Genomic DNA, 21,472 nt, shown 5'->3' on the forward strand with positions numbered 1-21,472 from the left:
TATGAAAGATTACTCACTGTTTCAGGGTATTAGAGTACACATGATTTATGTGTTGCCTAGGTATATTTTCAAAGATATTCCAGAGCCAATGTCTTAAAATAGCTACCACTGATACCATGGCAACACAGGAAAACACTTCCAAGCAACAGATCAAAAAGCTTAATTTCCTTCCCAAGGCATCTTTAGATATTGCTGCATAGGGAACATTTCCATGAATCTGTGACACAGCTAACTAGTCACTAAACCCCATATGTTTCCTATAAAATTTGATTCTGAAAAAAATATGAAACCTGAAAAAATATTAACTAGGTAAGTTTTACAGATGTTAAATGAAAGTGTTACCTATAGAAGTTATTAAGGTATTTTTCATTAATAAATGTAGCAAGAATATATTAAAATCTGGAACCATCTTACATTTATATTTTTTTCATTGTGTACAAAGTACGAGTTCAGAATTGAGAATGCCAGAGTTTTAATGTACAGTAATTAAAACATACTCTAGGTTTGGGTTTTGGAAGTTGTTTTGGTGACAACTGTTTGTATATCCTGGAATTAGAGAACATTTTTCTTTACCACTGCCCCCTGCTTCCCCCACCAAAGTCCTGCTTAGTCAGGGGACTTTTTTTGAAAAATACAAATTCAAGGAACAGAGAATTATATGGCCAAGGAAGATTTAGTCTTCCCCATAAAGGAAAAACGCAGTTAAGTAGTTTATCTATTTTGTTTGGAGTAACAGAAGTAGACTGAAAATCTACAATATTGTGGAAGATAGAAGCTATGGAGGACCTGAAAAAGGTTATTTGTTTTTTAGTGCTACTTTGATGAAGTTGACAATATATACAAAGAGACAAAGTAGGATTTTACGTTTATCTTACTTGTACTGCCATATATTTTTTCTGAGTACCCTGTCAGTTAAAAAATGCTGTTTTGTTTCAATATTTGCAGCATTTTATTGAATGTGTGATTCAGTCCTTTTTAGAAGTTAGCTCAGAAGTAAAGTCCTTGCTATTTAACTAATATATTCTGATATTAAACACCCCTATAGCTTCAGTTCAGCTCATCAAATGATTACCTAAAATTCCCCATTTTTTTAACTGTTCATAGAAGGAATTCTGTCTAATGGGCTACTCTATACTGAATTACAATGTAATTGTGTCATGCACTGCTAAACACTTGAGCTGCTTACTGTGAAATGTTCCATGGAATACCTGTACCGAAAATGTTTCTTGAATATTTTTTGAGATTTATACAGTTTAGAACAGCCATTGTGTTGTTAGCTAGAAGCACAATACGGTATTTAGTGAGCTATATAATATTAAGTATATCTGGAAATAGTTGCAGGCACTAAAAGAATTTCTAGTCTTTTTAATTGTAGCTTATAAATACATGAACTTCATAGCAATATATTAATCCTAAAATTTTTATAAGTGTGCTTCAGAGAGGACTAGGTGTAAAAAACTAAATAAAAATTAAAGCAATATGGTAGATGTGTGGTCAACTTTTGATATACACAAAAAAGTTCTTTCTATCTAAAAGTACTAGTTTCCCTTTCTTTTTCTCTTACTTTACAGTGTCAATAATTTAAATGAAGACGGTGCTTTGCTTGATAATCTTTTTCAAAGTTGTCATAAATTCCTCAGAATTATGTATGCATACAGTGCACTGATATTGAGATTGTAGCTGACAGGGTAGCAGCTTTAACTTGAATGAATGATTAGTTTGCCTAGAGGACAGGGTATAAATTAGAAGGGATTTGCTTGAAAAGATCAAGGACTTCGCCTTTCTAACTCAGTTTGAAAATTTTTGCTTTGAAATATTTTAACATATGTATTAGAAAGACATATTTCTAAGAATCATACAGTAGGAACCACATCATTGTTTTCTTTGCAAAATAAATATATTTAATAAGTTCTTATTGCCATCCCTGCAGTAGAAATACCCATGTATTCCATGTACTCCATAATTAGAGTTGAAGTTAATTAATATTTTAGAGCTTGTCATGAGGCACTTACAAATTCTTAGTACATTCCTAGTGCTGAAATCAATTGCCATCTCTTTCGTCAAATTTAATCTTTATTTCTAAAGAATTTTCTTTCTTCCTCTGCAAATGATCCATAATTAAAGTCCTGTTCTTAAATCACGGTCCTCAAACCAGTATTCAGGCCCTAAGAGCCTCTGGCATTCCTCAGAGCTAAAAGGAGAGCAAAGTGAGAGGTTGCCTGCAGGAAATTCTTGCCTGCTTGCTGTTATTCTCTAGTGATCAGCTGAGATTGGGCACTACTGCCAGAAAGCCAAAGGCTGTCACAGGAAGGGAGGAGTGTTCTTTATAGTTTTTTTTCTTTTACTTTGCTTAGTTTTTATGAGGTTAATTCTATTTACATGCATATATCTCAGACTGTTGGTAAATTTTCTGCTATCCCCTCTTTTTAACCCCACTGCATGATTTATTCTGAAATATGCTCCAGTCACCTTCCTGTGCTAAAAAGCCAGGATCTCAGCCAATTTGTGGGTTTTTTTTAAGAGAGTAGTAATTCTTATTCACCATTCTAAAAAATCAGCTGACAAATGTGCTAATGAAAACTCCAAACATTTAGAGTCTGTGTACATTTAGAACTGAATATTAAGAACGTCTATAAAGTAATCTCTGTACTTCAGTTTCCCCACATTTGCATTAGTGTTAAACGTGAAGAATTGTGTTGTTATTCAAAATATAAAAGATACTGAAATAAACTGAGCACAGATTGTGATGCAAATGCTTCTTGGTGTTTTGAAGAAACAGCAAGAGCCTTTGCAGCTGCTCTTTTCTGGAAAACAAACATTCTGCCTCACAGCAGAATGGTCTTCCAGAAAGGAAATAAACAAATACACATTGTTCTGTGTGATGTTTAAAAGATGTTTTTGGTGGAATAAGAAGACAATGTGAAGTGGTACTGAAGTCCTGCTGCATGGAATGACTGCCTGGCCTACATCTCGTGATCTGTGGCATGGCATAGGTTGCCATGAGAATTTGCAAACTTTTCTCTTGTCCCTTTGACTGTTTTTTCAGTGGATTTATGTAAAGGGCACTCATTTCAAATTGTTTTGGAAAATGTGAAATTATCATAAATTCAGCATAAGTCAAAATAATCTGTTATAAGGAAAACATGGTTTTTTTAGCATCACCACAGGTTTTGCGAAAAACCTGATGAGAACAGTTGAGTGTTTCTGCTACATTACCTACTGTTCATTTTGCTCAATCCATTGTGTATTCTGTAAGATAGAGGAAAAGCTGTGCCTTTTTTTCCCTCCATATTGCAGAATGCCAGGACCGAGTGTGGGGATTTCCCATGTGTCAGTACTTGAAGGACAAAGGCTGGTGCTGTGGTCGAAATGCTAGGATGTCAGCATGCTTGGTATGATTCCCCTTCCTTTCTTTTTCCTACTGAGAGCTTTGTCCAGATGTTACAGGATTCATTGTTTTTGGCTTCTAATCCTGAAGCCATGACTTTAATCCAAGAATCTACAGAATAGCATCATTAATGTTGTAAGCATGATGAATTATATCTAAAAAAATAGTATTGACCTTCCACCTTTATATATTTTATACTTGCTGAAGGCATGAAAAAATGAGTATTGACAGAAATATATTTTAAGAGTGGGCAGAAGGGCCAAAACTTTGCTGAAACCTAAACAAGGTAACCCCTCAGGATAATAGTTCTTGGCCAAGGACTTAGGGGGAAACAAGGTAATTGTAGAAGGATTGCAATCAGGAACTCCCCCAATGCCTTCGTGATTCATAATATTGAATGTTCTGGCTGTTTAAAACCTGAACAAACCTCCCTATTCCAGAAACTAGAGGAGCTCTAAAATGCATGTGGCTTAAGAGTCTGGAAATATCTTTTTAACATTGTACTAAGAGATGAAGTACTTTTAAAGACTTAGCCTCATCAAGATAGGATAATGAGCTGTTGTCTAATCTGAAAAAACAGGAAGGTACTGAAAATTTTGACCACTTTTTCAATTAAAAGATCACTATTCCTTCCCTCTGTTAATTATTAATTTATAGTATCAAGATGAATCACATTAGTTTCTGGCTAGGCTCTGTTGCTGGCTCTGTACCTCCATTACGGAGAAGAGTGTAGACTAAAGATTCAGTGTAGACAAATGTATTGAGGTTATGTAAACTTGAACTACCCATGATAATTAAGTGCTATCAGGAGAAAATATAGGAGGACAGTTATTTAGTATTCATAAGGCTTAAATGTTTTACCCTTGGCAAAGTAAAAGAAAAGAATTGTTCATTTTAGAGATGTAGCTGTAAAACTTAGCACAAGAAAAGTGCTTTCTAAAGGGATTTACCTTTTCTCTTTTTCTTGTCAGTGTCATACAATACCAGTCCTTCCTCAGCTGACACATTAGCTGTTTCCTCTCCTTTTCCATTTCTTTTGGAAAGAAAAAGGTTGGGCTGTTTTTCAACAATGGTAGGAAGATAAATTACGTAAGCAAATGACCCCCAAGAGAGTACTGATCATACCATATATATCTATTTTAGACTTCTCAGAAATCACAGAAATTTGGCAATTAAAAACATTTTTTTTTTGAATATTCACAAAAGGCGAACAGTTCTCCTGTGTAACTAGATAATTCTACTGTTATGTTTGTAATTCTGTATATACATTTTTCATGACTAGGATTTTCCTTGCCATGTAGGAGGTACAAGGGAACCAGCGCAGAGCCACTAAGCACCCACATTTCTGGGGCTAACGGCTGGTTAGCAGAAAGTCTGCTGAGCAGTGACACTCAGAATTCAAATTCATTGAAGTGCCATGGGCCAAAGGTGTTGGGCAAGAGTTCTGGTTTCAGACCCTTGCAATACATGTTAGAACCCATGTCCATCTCCTCAGCAGCAGCAGATAGATGCTGCTATGAGAGCTTACACAGCAAAAGGCAATCCTGATAATTGGCCAAAGCCATGAATGGAGGAACTGCAACTACGTGGACAGTTTGAAATACAAGATTGGTTCTGTTACAAGAAGGAGGAGTGGATGATTGTGTAACAAGGAGTCTTGTTTACTGTAGTGAAGTTTGGGGACTAAAGGTGACAATGATCCATAAGTGGCAAGGCATTTTTGGTTTGCTACCTAATTTGATGTAGTATCAGATAATCAGATAACCAGATACTGAGGTTTTTTTCATTTCTACTCTGATCTTTAAAACTCTGTTGAAATTTTTATAGGCACACTATCTTTTCAACTGTGAAAGAATATTCCATGCTTATTTGTTATTCTTTGTCACTATGGATCATAAAACTCAAGCAGTCTCATGCCTACATCAGCATTTATAATATGAAGAGTCTGGTGAAAAATAATACACAGTACTTTAAACAGCAGTCTCTCTGAAGTTATTTTATTTGACTCTGTATCAGCAGTTCAGTTTATCTGAGTACTAGTGATTAAAACTAATATTGTACATTGAACTAGTATTTACTTTTAAATAGTTAAATATGCAAAGTGAATTATTTGTATTTCAGTAGGAACAGATTCAAGAAAAATGCATTTGTCTTTAGCACTTTCACAGAAAGTAATCATCTAAAATTCTTATACAGTACAAAGAAAAACAAGCAAATTTTCCAAGTATCTATTTCTACCCAGTTGGATGTCATTGCTTCTCCTATAAAGAAACCAAAATAACAGGAGTAGCTGCTTATGAGTGCCTAAAGGTATTAACACTTTAAAGTGTGCAAGCTCATGTTATGTCACACCATTAATCTTTTAAAATGTCATCTCCTCTGACTTTTATACAATGTGTTTATAAAATGTTATGATAAAGAATAAACATATCAGCAATTTAATTCCTTGACTCTTAAAGGCTTTGGAGCGAGTTGCAGTTGGCCAAATGGTAAGTAATATTGTTTGTTTTAGCCATTCTAAGATAAAATGTGTTTTCCCCCCTTGAACATTCTTAATCCATGGCCTTTTATTGAACTTCTGCATATCTGGAATCTGAAATACTGGCCTACACTATGTCATATCCTGACAGATAACATGTGTCATCATGAAATCACATTTTTACTGCTGTGGTTTTGCTTAGTGAATCTGTTTTCTTTTGACAATTAAGAGTCTGAGGAAAAAAAAAGCACAGCCTAAAATTTAAGGCATTAAACTACCCTTCCTAACTTCCTTTGCTATCTTTCAGCTAATACATAAATTCAGTTCAAATGTCCTTCTGATATCCCTGGCTTGGATCACTCTATCCCAGTGTTTTATCAACTAATGTAGAAATAGACATTGTTATGACAAAATCTTGAACCTGTTAGAAACATCATGATTCTCATTTTTAATCCCTCTATATTTTTTCCCTGTGAATATTTTGAACTATTGTTGTGCAAGTTGTCCTTAAGGCATGGTGGACACCAACTGTGCAAGTATTTAAAAGGCAAAGCTGAGAGACTTCTTTCCATATTCAGTAAGCCCACTGAGCCCACTAGTCTTTTTCTGTGAATTTTTAATTGGCAATCATTGACTGTTTTTATGCAAACAGATTTTCCATAGACAAATACATGAAATCTTCAGGATATATATATGTATATATATTTAGCATAGTACTTTCTGTATGGTTCAGACTACGGTCTGAAAACAGATTAATCAGCTAGGGAATTGCTCCTTTTGTCTTCAAAACAACTTAGATAATTGTTATTTATTCTGCATGTTAGAATTTCAGATCATGGACAGTGTGTAGTCTGGGTTTCTTTTTTTTTTGTTTTTCCTTGCATTTATGGTTATGTTAGAATTTGACTCAAAAACAACTTTAAGTGTATGCAAGAACATTAGTAAATTGTCCTCTTAAATCTGATGTGGTTGATCATAAAGCATACAACTCAATAAATAGTTAAGGAAGCCAATAATGATTTTGTTACTCTGATCATAATTCCAGTGCCAATTTTAAATCCTTACTGTTGTAAAATTTTTTGCAGCTGCCTACAGAATCACTGTTTTATCGAGCTGTTCTTCAGGTTATTGTAGAAGAAATTTATGGTGTCGCCAAAAGGTAGGAAGCTCTGAATCCATAGAATATCAAAGAATATCAAAGATTGATCTGATTTGCTTCTATCTCTGTGTTGTGTAGAAAGTACATTTTAGAAAGCAGAAGGATGTAAGAATCAGTCTCATCAGGTTGTATATACACATCACTATTAAAATGCAAGATAGATTTGCTGATTCTAAATCCACATCCCAAATGTACTGCCCTTCCTTTACCTATAGCTGAAATAGGCCCACTTTGGTACTGGGTACAGGGGTAAAGCACATCTTCACCTGAGAATACTCAGCAAATGCACTAAAAAGTCAATGCAATCCTGGGTTACCCTGTCATGCAGAGATCCTGGCAGCTTTGATATTGTTGAAGGAAAAACACGTTTCAATTTGTCCTGAGGAAAACTGCTGATGGCTAGATGGCCATCATGGATGTAAAGAGCTACTCACTGCCTGTGCATACACTGGCCAGTGCTGCTTCCTTGTAGGAATGGGATTTGGAGAGCTGCTGCTCAGGATCTGACATCTGCATTATACTCTTTGGTGGTTGCAGTTGGATTAGATTGTATCTTATTCCGTGGGATGTATGCCTGTTAGCACTTGGAGCACAACCAGGAGCACACCTTCCAGTTGAATTTAGTTTGAAAATAGCACACTTTCTGAGTTCTGATACATTCCACAGTGTGAACCAAGGCATGAGAGGTGGGGAAAACCAGAAAATTCTCTTAAGTATACTCCTAGTCTAAAATAAGTGCTAATGCAGACACCCTCAAAACGTTTGCTAGATGTAGAGTCAGACAGCTTACACTTCAGAAGGTCAAATTCCTGAAAGAAGAAATGCTTCTTTATTTTAAAACTACAAAAAATATCACACAAAAAGTCATGGATGTTAATTTGTAAAGAAAAAAAGTGTTAGATTTTTTGTTTGTTGAAGGAAGTATAATTTGGAGGAAGTAATTAAATTTATACTTTTGAAATGAAAGCAATGGCTATCTTGGAAAGACCTCTCCCACCCCCTTTTTTTTTTTTTTTTTCTGGGCAAATGTTAAATGACTGTCCTCCTAAGAATGGCATAATAGCATAATCATTAACTGCTTTCAGACTGTAGCAGCCTAAATGTTGAGGTGCATCTGAATATTAAATATGACAGCAGAAATTATTCTCAATAATTGAGGGTCCTTGACAGCTGAACAGCATTGGAACTACCATGGAGTGAAATCTTTCTGTTGACCTCAGATGTTAGTTCTGAGTTTTAGGTAAGGGGAGAGGTCTTTACTAAGAATAAAGAGGGGGGAAAAGTTTTAAATTAAGATACTTCTATCTACTTTTTCACTGGGAGGGTGGGGGGAAAGTGTATTTTTTGTTGAGTAATTCAGTAGCTGAAAATTCTGTACCTGAAAATTCAACTCCTACACTGCACATATGGAAGAGGAATAGTGTTGGACTCAGTCAAGAAAGTGAATCCAAACTAAAAAAACCTTTGTATATTGTTTCTCCAAGATATTTTAAACACAGAGAAGAGAACAAATATGAGTGGTCTGCTAGGATTCATTCTTCCTATATGTTTTATTTAGTTGTTCTGCATTATTTTAACATGTTTTCTGAAACAACCCACGTTTTTGGCTGGCTTCAAATGCAAGCTATTGAGTTGTGAACAGGACAAAATTCTGGCATCATTTAGTGAAATAAAAATTGCAGGGATAAGAACACAAGGTAGCAAGCAAAAATGGCTTTTGCTCAATTCAATTGTTGCTGGTAAATTACAGCAGCATTTTAGTAGATTATGGAAGTATTATAGAAGTATAGAAGGAAATGTCTGTCATCGAAAATAAATTTTGTCATTCATATAGGGAAATAAAAATGTTAGGGAAGAAATTAAAAAGAATTTTCAACTAACTCTCAGATTTTTAGGTAAAATAATAACCTTACTTTAACCATAACACAATTATGCAGTTGCTATGTCTAGAAGTTACTTCAAGTATTAGCTAGATTGTTTTAAGTGGAAGAAGAAAAAGGAGGATTGTTACTAACTTGGCAGCAGTAGCCTTCCAACTGATTTATTTCTTCTATTGAAAATACCTGCATTTCTGTTGTTGGGTGTATAAAAGCCTACACTTCAGTGCTGTATTTGCAGTGATCGACATGTTGGAAAAACCTTCTCCAAATCGTCCTCCTTCATAGATTATGTCAGAAGGTCTCTGAAGAAGATGGAACTGGATGATTCAAAGGTGAGTTACTAATTAGAGACTACATGAAATTGTTATATCCATATAAGTTCTTGAAGTCAGCACCGCAATGCAATGTTTATGCCATCAAGTTGATTTATGTCCTATATTGCTGTGGGAATATAAAATATTATCATCTTTATTGATATTAATAGAGCAAGTTTGTATTTGTTTATATGTTAAAAAAAACCACATCAAAGTTGAGGCTTTTTTCTTTTTTTTTTTTTGAAACAGACTTCCATGTTTAAATTCTTTAAAATATTCTGGTTTAAAATTACTTTATTCTAATGACTTTGTATAAACCAAATCCTTTTTTATACATGGTCCCCCTGATCAGAATTTTTTTAAGGCTTTGTATTATGTCTGAAGTTAATCCTACAAATCTCCTTTGAGGCTAAAAATGTAATATTTTGGTTTTATACATGTCATTTAGAGGTAAATATACTTTTCAGATGCTGAGTGAAGCAGGCATAAGGAGCATCTTCGCTGTGATGATACTATACATCCCAGCAAAAGTAACTCATGCACCCTTTTAAATCCAGCTGAAATACTATCCTGTACAAGCATGTTGCTTTTTTCTCTGTATTAGAGTTTAAACTGAAGGAGATCAGAAAAAACTATTAATAATGAATCACATAGTAAATGCTTTGACTCCTTGTTATTTTCTTTTTTCTTCTGCAGCAGTATTTTCTTGATCCCTTTGGACACCTTTTGAAACTGAAAAATGTAATTGTAGCAAGATAGGCATTTCCGTATGTGCAGTATGTTTCTCTTACAATTTAGTTTCCGATGTATTTCCAATTTATTTTAACCTTTAGACAGTCTCCTTTGCCTTTGAAGATATTTGAAAACCTAATGCTGTCTTTTTCCTTCAAATTAATAAATGTTGAGGAAAAATGTGAAGATTTTAAAATACCTTTCTTGGAGAAAAAGAATTAGAGACAAAGTAGAGGTTTAAACTTACAAAATCTTTTGGAGATTTTATTTATGTTCTTGAGTGTCTTGTGTTAGTCTTAGTCCTACAACTGCTCAGTTGGTCAACAGATGGCAACATAGCATTAGGCATGGAATGTGACTGTGTGAAGATCATGACCATGTTGTGAGAAGTTGAGAAAAGGAGACACTAGAGAGTACTTGACAGATTGTTAACAAATTAAGTATAATCAAAGGAAAAGTGGGAGTGGCAAGTATGTAAAATATTTAAGATAAATATTGTTGTAGTCTTTGGTAAAGCAGTGTTTAAGATCTGTAGTCAAAATGTCAAATCACTTAAAATCTGCCAGGTGCATCAAAGCATGAACTAGGAGAAATAGGCAAAACCAAATAAGCATGTAAATTTAAATGACATTGGAATCATGCTGACAGCATTGAGAAAAAGACTTATGCCTGAAGTTTGCTGTATTTTGAAAGTATTATGTTTAATTCTGTTTCCAAATGTAGTTACTTGTTTGCTTGTCTGTATAAATAGGCATTAACAACATGCATTCATCCCAGCTAAAAGTAAAGTGGTGTCTTTCTCATGTGTACAGTCACCCAAAAGCAATAGGGGATTGTTTGTGCAATAATCAGTTTACAAGATCATTGATTAAATTCTGCTGGTGCAGGTTTGTTCACTGTTTCCTTTAACACCAGTAAGCATACAAAGTTTGTGTCAAGAGGTCTGATTTTGGATATGTTGCCTTTTGCTAGAAAGGGTCTGGACGAATTCAAGTTGCCCTGAGACAAAGATGTCTGTCAACACTACTTCAAGCTGCACATTTGTGTGGTTGCTAAAGACCAGATTCAAGTAAATGCTCACTTTTGCTTATGTTTCTCGTCATTTTATGCGCAGCTGGCTGCATACTGAAGACTGGATTTTATGCTGATATAAACAATATTATTTTTTATTTCCCAGCTATATTGAAATCTGCAGCAGCACAAAACCAGTGCTATTTTGATACTACTGAGAGGAAAGTTGTTATTGCTCCCTCAACAGTGGTTCTGACCCTGCAGTTTTCATGGTGAAGTCAGCACTATATCTACATAATATTGGAGAATGTGATAAATTCCTCTCTTCAGAAAAAAAAAAAAACTTACATAGCTAGAAATGTGATGAAGCCTAAACATTTGCTCTGAAAGACAACAAAAATCAAAGAGAAATTTATGCAGAATTTGTTTTCTAGCTCTATTTAGAAATGAACAAAAGAGCAGCTGTTCTGCATAGACCAAATGTCTACTTTGTCTCTGGCAGTGGACAAAAACTGATGCCTTGGGAAGAATATAAGGTGGGAATAAGAATATATGAAGCATATTTCCAGACGAATCCAAAATGTCCTTGTCATTCACAAAAAAAAAAAGGAGACTCAATCATTGTCTTAATGCATAAATTTATTTAGGTTATATTTTAAAAGCAGCTAAAACTTAGTGACACTGTAATACAACCAGAGAACTATGAGAAAAAATTGTTTCCATGTGAGTCTCTGTTTTACGGTGCAATATGTGCAAGGATATTTTCTAAAAAACAGAAGTTGAGAAACTGCAAGTCTCCAGTCTTTTACTAGGATTATCAGAATATTAAAAAGAATTTCATCTCTGTATGGTAATAAAAGTACTGGAAAGGAAAATAGAGGAGTAGAGTCACTGTTTTTCGGAGTCCCTGCCAGGGTTTGGTAGCTTGTCATGTATGGTAAAATCTTGGATGGTTTTGATTGCTGTACCTGAATCTGTACTGTGGGATGTAAACATTCTTCCAAACTTAATGGTTCATGATAAGCATCACAGCTGCTTCCTTTATACATACCAATACCTCTGTTTCTGATCAAAAGGTAGCCCTGGTGCAATCCAGTCATTTTCCAGTCTGGATAATTGTGGAGGCAGGTGAAAGAGTGCAAGTATATAAAACACCTAACCTGCCTTGGTACTCAGTTTTGTAAGTGTGTGCCTTTTGCTAAATATTACACTGATGAAGACTCATCAGGAATGATTATCCAAATACTAAGGATTTTTTGGCTACTGGTTTTAAGTAAAGTTAAGTTCCTGAATCCTGCCAGTAGTTCATGTGAAGAAACCCCTCTGCTTCTTTCCTTTCTGAAACAGATAAGTTCTTTGCTTATGTGAAGCAAGAACCAGGCTCTTTGTAAAAAGTCTAAATCAGAAATGAGAAATTAGAGTGAGACAACACAGTAAAATAGTTTTTCTACCAAAAAAAAAAAAGCAAGCATTTATCAATAACCTAGGACCATTCATTGTTAAGAATTACTGTTCAAGGACTGAAGTTTCCTATTAGGTGAGCCAAAATAATTTCCTCGTGGTGTTTCTTTTCAGTGTGGAAGGGCCTGTCAAGTTCTGATTAAACACTTAGATGCAAATGGAATTTTTTTTCTCCCTTTTGGTGTAGGACCATTGCCTTCACACATCTCTTCACCTCAGTAGTAAAACTGAGATACAAACCATGACTACTGAATTTCTGACAAAATATTCTCATTTTGTGAGGACAGAGGGAGGTCTTTTAGTGTGAGCATGCTGCTTCACAGTTATGGTTATATTGCTCATAGCTTCAGAATTAATGGAATTACTTTGTGGGCCATGAATCATAAAATCATAGAAGGGACGTTAATGACTATCCAGTTCCAGCCCCTCTGCCCTGGGCAGGGACACCTTTTACTAGACCAGGTTGCTGAAAACATCATCCAGCCTGGCTTTGAATGCTGCCAGGGATGGGGAATTCACAGCTTCTCTGGGCAACCTGTGCCAGTCTCTCACCACTCCCATAGTGAAGAATTTTTTCCTTATGTAATCTAAACCTATCCTCATTCATTTTAAAGGCATTCCCCCCTTGTCCTGTCACTACATGCTCTTGTGGAAAGTCCCTGTCCAGCTCTTTTGTAGTCCCCTTTAGATACTGGAAGGTGCTCTAAGGTCTCCTCAGAGCTTTCACTTCTCCAGGCTGTGCAACCCCAACACTCTCAGCCTGTTGGCCAGAACTCTTTAAGTGCAACCATTCAGCAATTCTCCAGTTCAGAGACAAGGATGCCATATGGGATAGTGTGAAATGTTTTGCACAAGTCCAGATAAGGGTATAGGTTGTTCTTTCCTTATCTACCAATGCTGTAACCCCATCAAAAAAGGCCATCAGATCTGAAGGCACAATTTGCCATTAATGAAACCATTTTGGCTGCCACCAATCACCTCTTTATTTTCTATGTGCTTTAGCATCATTTCCAGGAGGATCTTACCCATGATCTTGTCAGACATTGAGGTGAGACTGACTGACATGTAGTTCCCCAGGCCTTCATTTTTTCCCCTTGTTGAAAATGGGTTATGTTCCCTCTTTTCCATGGGTATGTCAGTATTGTAAGTGTAAGCACATAATTCTGTTTTTAAGCATAACTGTTTTTCAGATAGACAAAATACTATCCCAGTTATGATACTGTAGCATTTTACTTTGACAAAGAGTCTTAAGAGATGTGTATTGTATCTCAGTTAGGTATTATTATAAGTAATACAGATTGCATTAATTGGAAATGCATTTTAAACAAAGTTCTAAATAAGCTTAAGTCACTCAGTAATTTATCTGTTTTACATTATTTTACACTACATTACATTACATTATTTTTAACTACCTTAGACATAGCAAGGTTGTAAAATTTTATGTAAGGTATGTTCTCCCAAGTGTTTTGAACTGATCTAAGACACTGCTCTGCTAGAAGTATTGCCTTGCAGCTTTCTTGTACTCTCGTTAGTGTTCCTGATACCTCTGGTACAAGAAGAAAGAGGAATTGTGCAGTCAGTGCAGGAAAGAGCAATCCCTTTGAGGTAGCAAAGAGGAATTGCATCTAACAGGCTGTGGAATAGCATCCTTAGGCTGTCTCGTCTCTGGAGGGCATGTGCAGCATTGGACAGTAAAAGAGACTTTCCTTCAGTCAAAATACTTTAAAGTCTAGTGAAGGATACAGCTCTGACAGAATGCTTTCTGAAGAAATGTGAAGTGTGGTATCACTAATTATATAGTCCCACTAATTATATAGGTCCCACACCTTGTGCATGAATACTTTCTGCTCAGCCTGTGCTCAGTCAGCATGTCTGTGGCACTGCAGTCCAAGCTGGCTGTGCTCAGGGCATGGTATCTCTCGTGCTCCCGGGGCTCTGTGACAGTCTCACAGTGTTCACAACTGGCTGGTGAGTCAGTCCTGTGGCTCATCTTTAGTGCCACCTCCAGCATATGGGATATGAGGTATATATGGTATAGTTACAACTAGGTCACTGCAGACCTTGCTAGGTCCTCCTAGTTGTTTCAGCTATTTAAGTGATCACATCAATCCACAAAGCAATCAGTTTAAAAGAAAGTTTGCACCACCCTCACAATGCAGAGATGAGGTCCTTCTGTTCACAGCCTGATAAAGAAGAGGAAACGTTGTAGCTGTATCAGGGAAGAAATACTGGCCAAAATAAAATGAAGGTCACTTGGGTGTCAGTAACACAAGATAGATCTTTGAGTGCAATCATTATTAAGACAAATGCATGATTCATGTATTTGAGTTTCTTCATGTTCGTGCTATCAACATAGTATCAACATACATAAGTTCAATGCGTATATTTGAAAAATTTTTTTTTGGATACACAAGTGGGTGACAACCCAGAGAACAGCTGCATGGACAACTTCAGTGGCTGAATGGGGCTTGCATTGCATATGGAAGTACAATTCTTCTTCAAAAATGCAAACAATAAACAACTACTCCTTCACCTTGGAAGGAGAGCTGAAGGTTGTGTTGGGTACTGAAGGCAGGTAGAAAGCTGTTGCAGTTTCAGACAAAGCCTGGGTTTTAGTTATCTTCCAATAGACTACATGGCTAACTACCAGTTACCCTTTTCATGCCTTTCTCTACCAATGCTTTTTGATGGACACTTTTTCTCTTTTCCAGCTGAGCTGTTGCACTGAATTGGTTCACTTACCAAACTTTCATCTGGAATTTGGAATAGTACTTAGTCTGTCCATGACAGCAGGGTGCATTCAGTCAGAATGTGTAATAGGCAAGGAGGGAGTGAAAAAGTACATAGTTGAGTATGGCAATGTCCAAGAGACATTTTTGACCCATTTTTTATTTGCCAAACATTTCACAGCTTGTTTGCCTTTAATATGAATGCTTTATCTTGAAAAATGGAGAACATAAAGGAAGCAAAAGCAGAAAGGTTTCAAGATCACATTTTTACAAATATAGATCTTTGTATTTTAATTCCAAATAGCCTGTAATTTCAAAAATCCATTATACTAAAACCCTATTAATACTCAGTTGAAATGAAAAGCTTATAGGGCAGAGGTTAAGTAAACTCTTTTGTTTATTTCATGACTGATATATTTTAGTTGGTTTGACTGTTTAGAGGAGAAGAGAAAAACAAAAAGAACTCTAAAATATTTGCACAGCTTTTAGAAAATAAAATAGCAGTAACACCAAAATATTCTTGTTAGTCCACATTAGTACTGCCAGATCAGCTGCTCAGCCTTGCCTTTGCAGTTTGGAAAACGTACTTTCTAAATTAAAAAAATATGACTGAAATACTACAAAAGTTTTTCTAATCTCCTCTTGTTTTAAATCAGAGTTAGAATTATGCATCATTCCTGAAAATAATATATGTCAGTCTTTTAAAAGCTTCCTGTGATGGGGACTGACAACCTTGCCAGTCCTTAATTAACCTCTAAGAGAAAATGTTTCTTCAAGTTTGTTTAGGGTTTTTTGCTGCAATTCAAGCCCATTAATTCTTGCTCTGTCTACTGCAGACACAGTGACAGTTGTTCCCTACTTCTTGGTGATAGCCTTGTAAAAACTGTTATTATCCCCACTCTCAATTTTGTCTCATTTAGCCTGATCAGTTCCAGTTCTCTGAGTTTTTCTTCATAGGTCATGTTTTCTAGATCTCTGATCTCTTTTCTCTCTCAGGGCTTTTTCAGACAGTTCATTTCTTTCTTTGAAATCTGATGCCCAAAAATGGATGCAGTATTCCAGCTAGAGCTTTTCCACTGCCAGAGTTGAAGGATTACTTCCTGCACTTTGCAGGCTGCTCTCCCATACGTGTCACAGCATGGTGATTGCTTTTTTTTGCAGTAGCACAACTGTGACTCTCACTCAGCTTATGATCTGCTCTATCTTCCAGATTGTCATTTGGTGCTCCCCATCCCTGAACAGCTGATTATTTCTGCCTGAGCCTAGTCCCTTCTGCTTTTCTGTACAGCGTTTCAAACTACTTCTCTAAGCAATGCTCCAGTTTCTGAAAGTTATTTTAAGTTCTGGCAATGCCTTCCTGTTGCACATTTGCAGACTTAGCTAATGTGGTTTTTGTTCTATTGTCTGAGTTCTTAATGAAAATACTGCATTGTGTAATGGACCTACAGTCAGCAGGTCTTTCCAATTGCTCAAAGATTCATTAGGAACTACTCTCTGGTTATGGTCATTCAAACAATTTTCACTCACTTTATAGGACTTTAATCTGAAGCTTGTTTCCTAAATTTGCTTATAAAATTATGTGAAATGTTATCCAAAATCTTTTTGAAATCAAAATATGTGAGAACCAGTTGTTTTTCTGTGTCATTAATCCTTTTACCCAACTTACAAGTGAAGTAGACTAACTTGTGATTTATTCTTGATGAATTTATGTTGATTATCACTCATATGCTTATCTTTTAGTGGTTTCAAATTCTTTATTTGTTCCATTTTTTTCAGTGCATTGAATCTGAACTGTCTGCTCCATAATAAAAGACATATATCTGCTATCTGTCTGACATACTCTCTTTGAAAACTTCTCAGTGACAATGAGTAATAGTTCTGAGGTCACTTCAGTCCCTTCTTGGCTGTCCCAGGATAAAGTTTATAATACACACCTGATTGGAAAACTTTCATATTTCTTAAATGTTTCATGGTTTATTTCCCTATTTTAGGCAGAGATTTTATGTCTTTGTAACTTGATTAGCCACACGCTCTCAGATGATTCTTCTAATAAAATGTGCAAAAGTTTATTAAGCACTTCAGCTTTCCCAGTCTTTTGTCATAGAGTCATAGAACTGAAAAAGGCTGAAAAAGGCTGAAAAACACTTTTAAAAGCAGCATTTCCAACTGTTAACTCAGCACTGCAAGTCCACCACTAACCCGTGTCCCTCAGTGCCACATCTGCACATCTGTCAGAGCTGTTACTTTTCTGCTAAGTTTGGACTCGCACATTCCATAGCCACGACAGAAAAGCCATACTGCAAAACTCCCTGTACTGCAGAAGTACATCAGGCTCTTCCAGCTCTGCTCTTCACAGCAGCCTACATCACCAATAATGCTGCAAACCTCCTTCTCACTTCTTTGGCATGTTCCTAATGTGGCCAGCTCAAGTGTCTTGTTTAGTGTCCAGGACTGTGGTCAGCAGAGCAGACACTTCATGACCTTCAAAAGCTGGGAGATGTGGTGGTCTGGCTGCCTTATAGAGAACATGCTTTGTGAAGAGCAGTCCTGGTCAAAGCTGCAGCCCCTGCTGTGCTGCACTGCAAGGGCCAAAAAGGCTTAGTCAAGTTCATGAACTGCCTTTGTATCAAATTCAGCCCAAATCACAGCATTTACAGTCCTGGTGGCAGTGCTGCCAATCTCACATCAGGTGATTGGGAAGAGAGGGAACATGTGCTAGTTCAAAGTAAGTAGAGAAAGTTTTATTTTAAAGATGGGTAATTTTAGGCACAGAGAAACAAAGCATTATTTCCATAATCTGATAGTAGGTTTTGTAATGTGAAATATTATCCATGTTACTTTCACACCAGAGTTTAATTCTCAGCTATTTAAATAAATCTCTTGGGCGTGGGAGTGAGGAGAAGATAAGATACATGGAAAGGAAATGAGAGTGTTATCTCCACTTTACTGTGTAATTCTCATTTAAGAATGGCTGGAGCTTTCTGAATAATGGATATATCTCAGTATTTCATGTCAGTGGAAAATGCTGTCTGAAGAACAGTTTTTGTAAATTAGAACCAAGAAACTGCTATTGGAAAATTATCATAAATACTAGCAAAGTGCCAATTTCAAAAACAAAACACGGATTTCATTTTGTAGTGTGACAATATTTCATTCTAAAGTTTTCTTGAAAAAGTAACTAGAATAACTCTGATATGTTTTTTTTTAATCCCTTGCAGCTCCCAGACAGCTGTATAATGGATTACTATGAAAAGTACAAGCACAGAATGAATGAGCTCGAAGCATTTAATATGGTAAAAGTTATAGGATTAATACTATTACCTTGTATATATGTGCTGGTCTAGAACAAAGCCCTGTTAAGTTTTATGTGGAGGTGGACTGTCTTACACTGTGGTATGCAATCTCAAAAAACAAAGCAGTTCCCCCCTCCATACTTTGGAGCGTATCCTATTCCAAAACTATATTAGGTGTAAGTAAAGTAATAAAGTGAACACATGGAAGATTCTTTTTCAAGAGGGACTATTGCACTGGAAAATGGAATGTCAGTCTCCTTTTAAACCTAGACTGGTCTCCATGCAGTTATTTCATAAAAAACTCTTTTTATTAAAATTCATTATTTCCCTCTTTAAAATTGTTCTGCTACATTTAATATTATTTTTGGGTTGGACAATGTCTGAAAACCAACTAAATAACATTGTTCCCTGACTTTATGGCATTCCATGTATTTTTGATCTTTAATATAATCTGTTTTGAAGATGTCAATCCCACAGGGAAAATTAGAAAGGTGACATTTGTACAACAAAACCCCTAAAAAATGATTGACCTTCCTGGAATTGTTCTGAGGAAATGTAGCCATTTGGAAGTGTATTGCCTGTCTTTCCCAAAAGGATTATAGCATCTAATTTTTCTTTCAGTTGAAGGTTGTTCTGGCTCCTTGCATAGAAGTTTTGATACTTCTGGATCGTCTTTGCTACCTCAAGGAGCAGGTATTTTGCATTCTCTTTTATGATACCTAAAGGCTACATCAATGAAATGAGGCTATTTCAGTCAATTTATTACTGTGCAGATGAAAAGTCTCTGTTGCAGAATTATTATTCTCATCATATTTGCAAAAGTATAAGCATTCATTCCATTTAGTATAAACATATGCCCAGCAGATGTTTTTATTTTCAACAAAGCATCAACAGTAAAGTTTATGCTCTTTTAATTGTATGGTAATTACTAGTCAATAGACAGTAAAAAAATAAATTAATCAAATGTGCAGCAAATCTCATACAACACAATGAGATATTTAATAATTTTAAAAAGTTCTGGAAGTGCTAAACAAACATTGTTCTGTTAATATTCAAACTTCCAATTAATGTGCTTTGGAACATATAATTCAAGAAATTTTGAATTAGATCCAAAATGTTTATGATTTTCTTTTACTGTTTCTTAATTGAGATCGATGATGAGAGAGGGTACACTTTTTCCAACTGTATGGGTCAGTTGAGGTACATTTGACTAACATACAGCTTGGATATATTTTACAAGTATAGATCTGGGATTTAATAAGCAAATGCTACTACATTTACTCCATGATGACTTCCATTACACTCTTTCTTCTAACACTAATTTTGAGCTTGGCCTGGTTAACTTGAAAGCAGTGGTAATACTTCTTCTGCACCAGTAAACATTTTTCACACAAGTAATAATTTGCTAGGAAGAAATGGTAGCATCATCCAGCTGCTGCTCTGGGCCATGGTCAGAACAAAATTCTAAAATAAAGTTGAAACTTATTCATATAAATATCTGTGTTGTTCCACCGTAAACCTTTCATTTTAACAGCTCCATTTTATCATAAGTGACTTTATTCTCCATCACAGTGCACTTGGAACAACTGGATTGTAGTAAATGTGTGCTTTTGTTCTAACTGGTATTTTAACAGAGGGGAACTTTGAAATATTTAAATAATTATCTATTTTCCCAAATGCCAACCAGTTAAAAATTACGTAGAAATCTGCATGATATCCAAGATGGGAGATCAAACTTACTGCATATAGAACTAATTCACCTTTTCTAAATGTAATATATGCATGAATTTAATCTTGTACTGATTGATTCCCAAAATGTGTTTAGGAAGAAAAACAGAAATTATGAAAGCCAAATGCAACATGATGACCAGATCCAGCTGGCCTGATTCATTTGAAAAGTCAGTCAATTAGCTGCAGTAGTAGAATGTGTTACATAAAATGAGTATGACATGATTCTTAATTTCTTTGCTGTGGTTCAACCAAAAAGCAAAGCTTTATTGATGAAGGGGGTGGGAAGCTATCATTTGATAGCACCAGAAATAATTCAATGACTTTAAAGTACATCCTGTTATAGGTCTCCTTTTTTTCCCACAACAAATGTTCCCTGCTTTTCTTATAAGTGGTTTTCCTGCTTTGCGTTAGGATAATTATTTTTATTTTCAATTTTGTATTTCAAAATGTGGACCTGTTACTATATCTTAGCTTATAAGTCAAACACATTTTTATGCACTTCAATCATATATCATTTTAAGGAAAACATTGCCTGGTCTGGACTTGTGAAGTTATTTGATCCTGTGAAGTCCCCTAGATGCTATGCAGTTGTTGCTCTGAAGAACCAGTCATGTTATTAAGTGAAAGCAAATTGCAGAGAGGTTGGAAATTCTGAACTGATATTGCTGTTTCCTCCTTTTACTATGTTATTTTTAACTGAGTCCTGAAGTACAATGCTTGCTTTTCAGATGCAAAAGAAAAATGTGCAATGCCTCTTTGAATCTTCTTCAGAAATAAATATCTCCTTTATTAATATGATTGCTTCCTTATGTCAGTTATTAAACAATGTTGAATATCTGACTTCATTATAAATGTCATGGCCCAACATAATATGTGATTATTTAACGTAACATTTATGTTTCTTCTTTTTAAGGTATTATGCTTATGTATCAGTATCCTTTCTCTTGATACTTCTAATCTTGAGATAACCTTCTCAGTTTTTACCAGCAGCTGGTATCAGCAGTCTCAGACTAGGCTCAGCTTTTTTCTTTTCTGTATTCAGATGTGCAGAGTATAAACAGAAAAATAACCTGCACTGTAAACAAGAGGCCCGTAGACTAAATAGGATCTTTGTACTTCCTCTTCTTCAGGTCATCAGGACCAGCTTGTATATTGAGCAGTGTAGAAGAGCCTAAGTAGTGACTACCTGCAAAGGACAGCTTTGTAGTAACCCCTTCTTCCTTCAGGCACTTTTCTGGCATGCACTTGTTTGTATGTCATTCTAAGGGAAAAATATGTGTGCTCTAATCCAGTGG

General features: G+C 35.7%; 1 protein-coding gene across 6 annotated transcripts in view; it reads left to right on the forward strand.

Annotated features, from left to right (window-relative positions):
* Positions 1–20,972, forward strand: part of METTL25 (methyltransferase like 25) — a 45,433-nt gene extending 24,461 nt beyond the window's left edge. For 2 of the 6 annotated variants that reach the window (XM_085045922.1, XM_085045951.1), the window contains exons 6-12: positions 3,298–3,392; positions 5,848–5,877; positions 6,953–7,026; positions 9,145–9,238; positions 18,372–18,446; positions 19,068–19,139; positions 20,699–20,972. In XM_085045922.1, coding sequence (XP_084902048.1) covers positions 3,298–3,392; positions 5,848–5,877; positions 6,953–7,026; positions 9,145–9,238; positions 18,372–18,446; positions 19,068–19,139; positions 20,699–20,797 — 539 coding nt within the window. In that variant the 3' untranslated portion in view covers positions 20,798–20,972. Of the gene's footprint in view, positions 1–3,297; positions 3,393–5,847; positions 5,878–6,952; positions 7,027–9,118; positions 9,239–18,371; positions 18,447–19,067; positions 19,141–20,698 lie in introns of those variants that run through there. The other 4 variants (XR_014847922.1, XR_014847921.1, XM_085045934.1 and 1 more) reach the window with 4 other exon arrangements.
* The last annotated feature ends 500 nt before the right edge of the window (positions 20,973–21,472 follow it).

This window comes from Lichenostomus cassidix, chromosome 1Aa (genome assembly GCF_008360975.1).
Source record: "Lichenostomus cassidix isolate B80296 chromosome 1Aa, HeHo_3.0, whole genome shotgun sequence".
Taxonomy (NCBI): Eukaryota; Metazoa; Chordata; class Aves; order Passeriformes; family Meliphagidae; genus Lichenostomus; species Lichenostomus cassidix.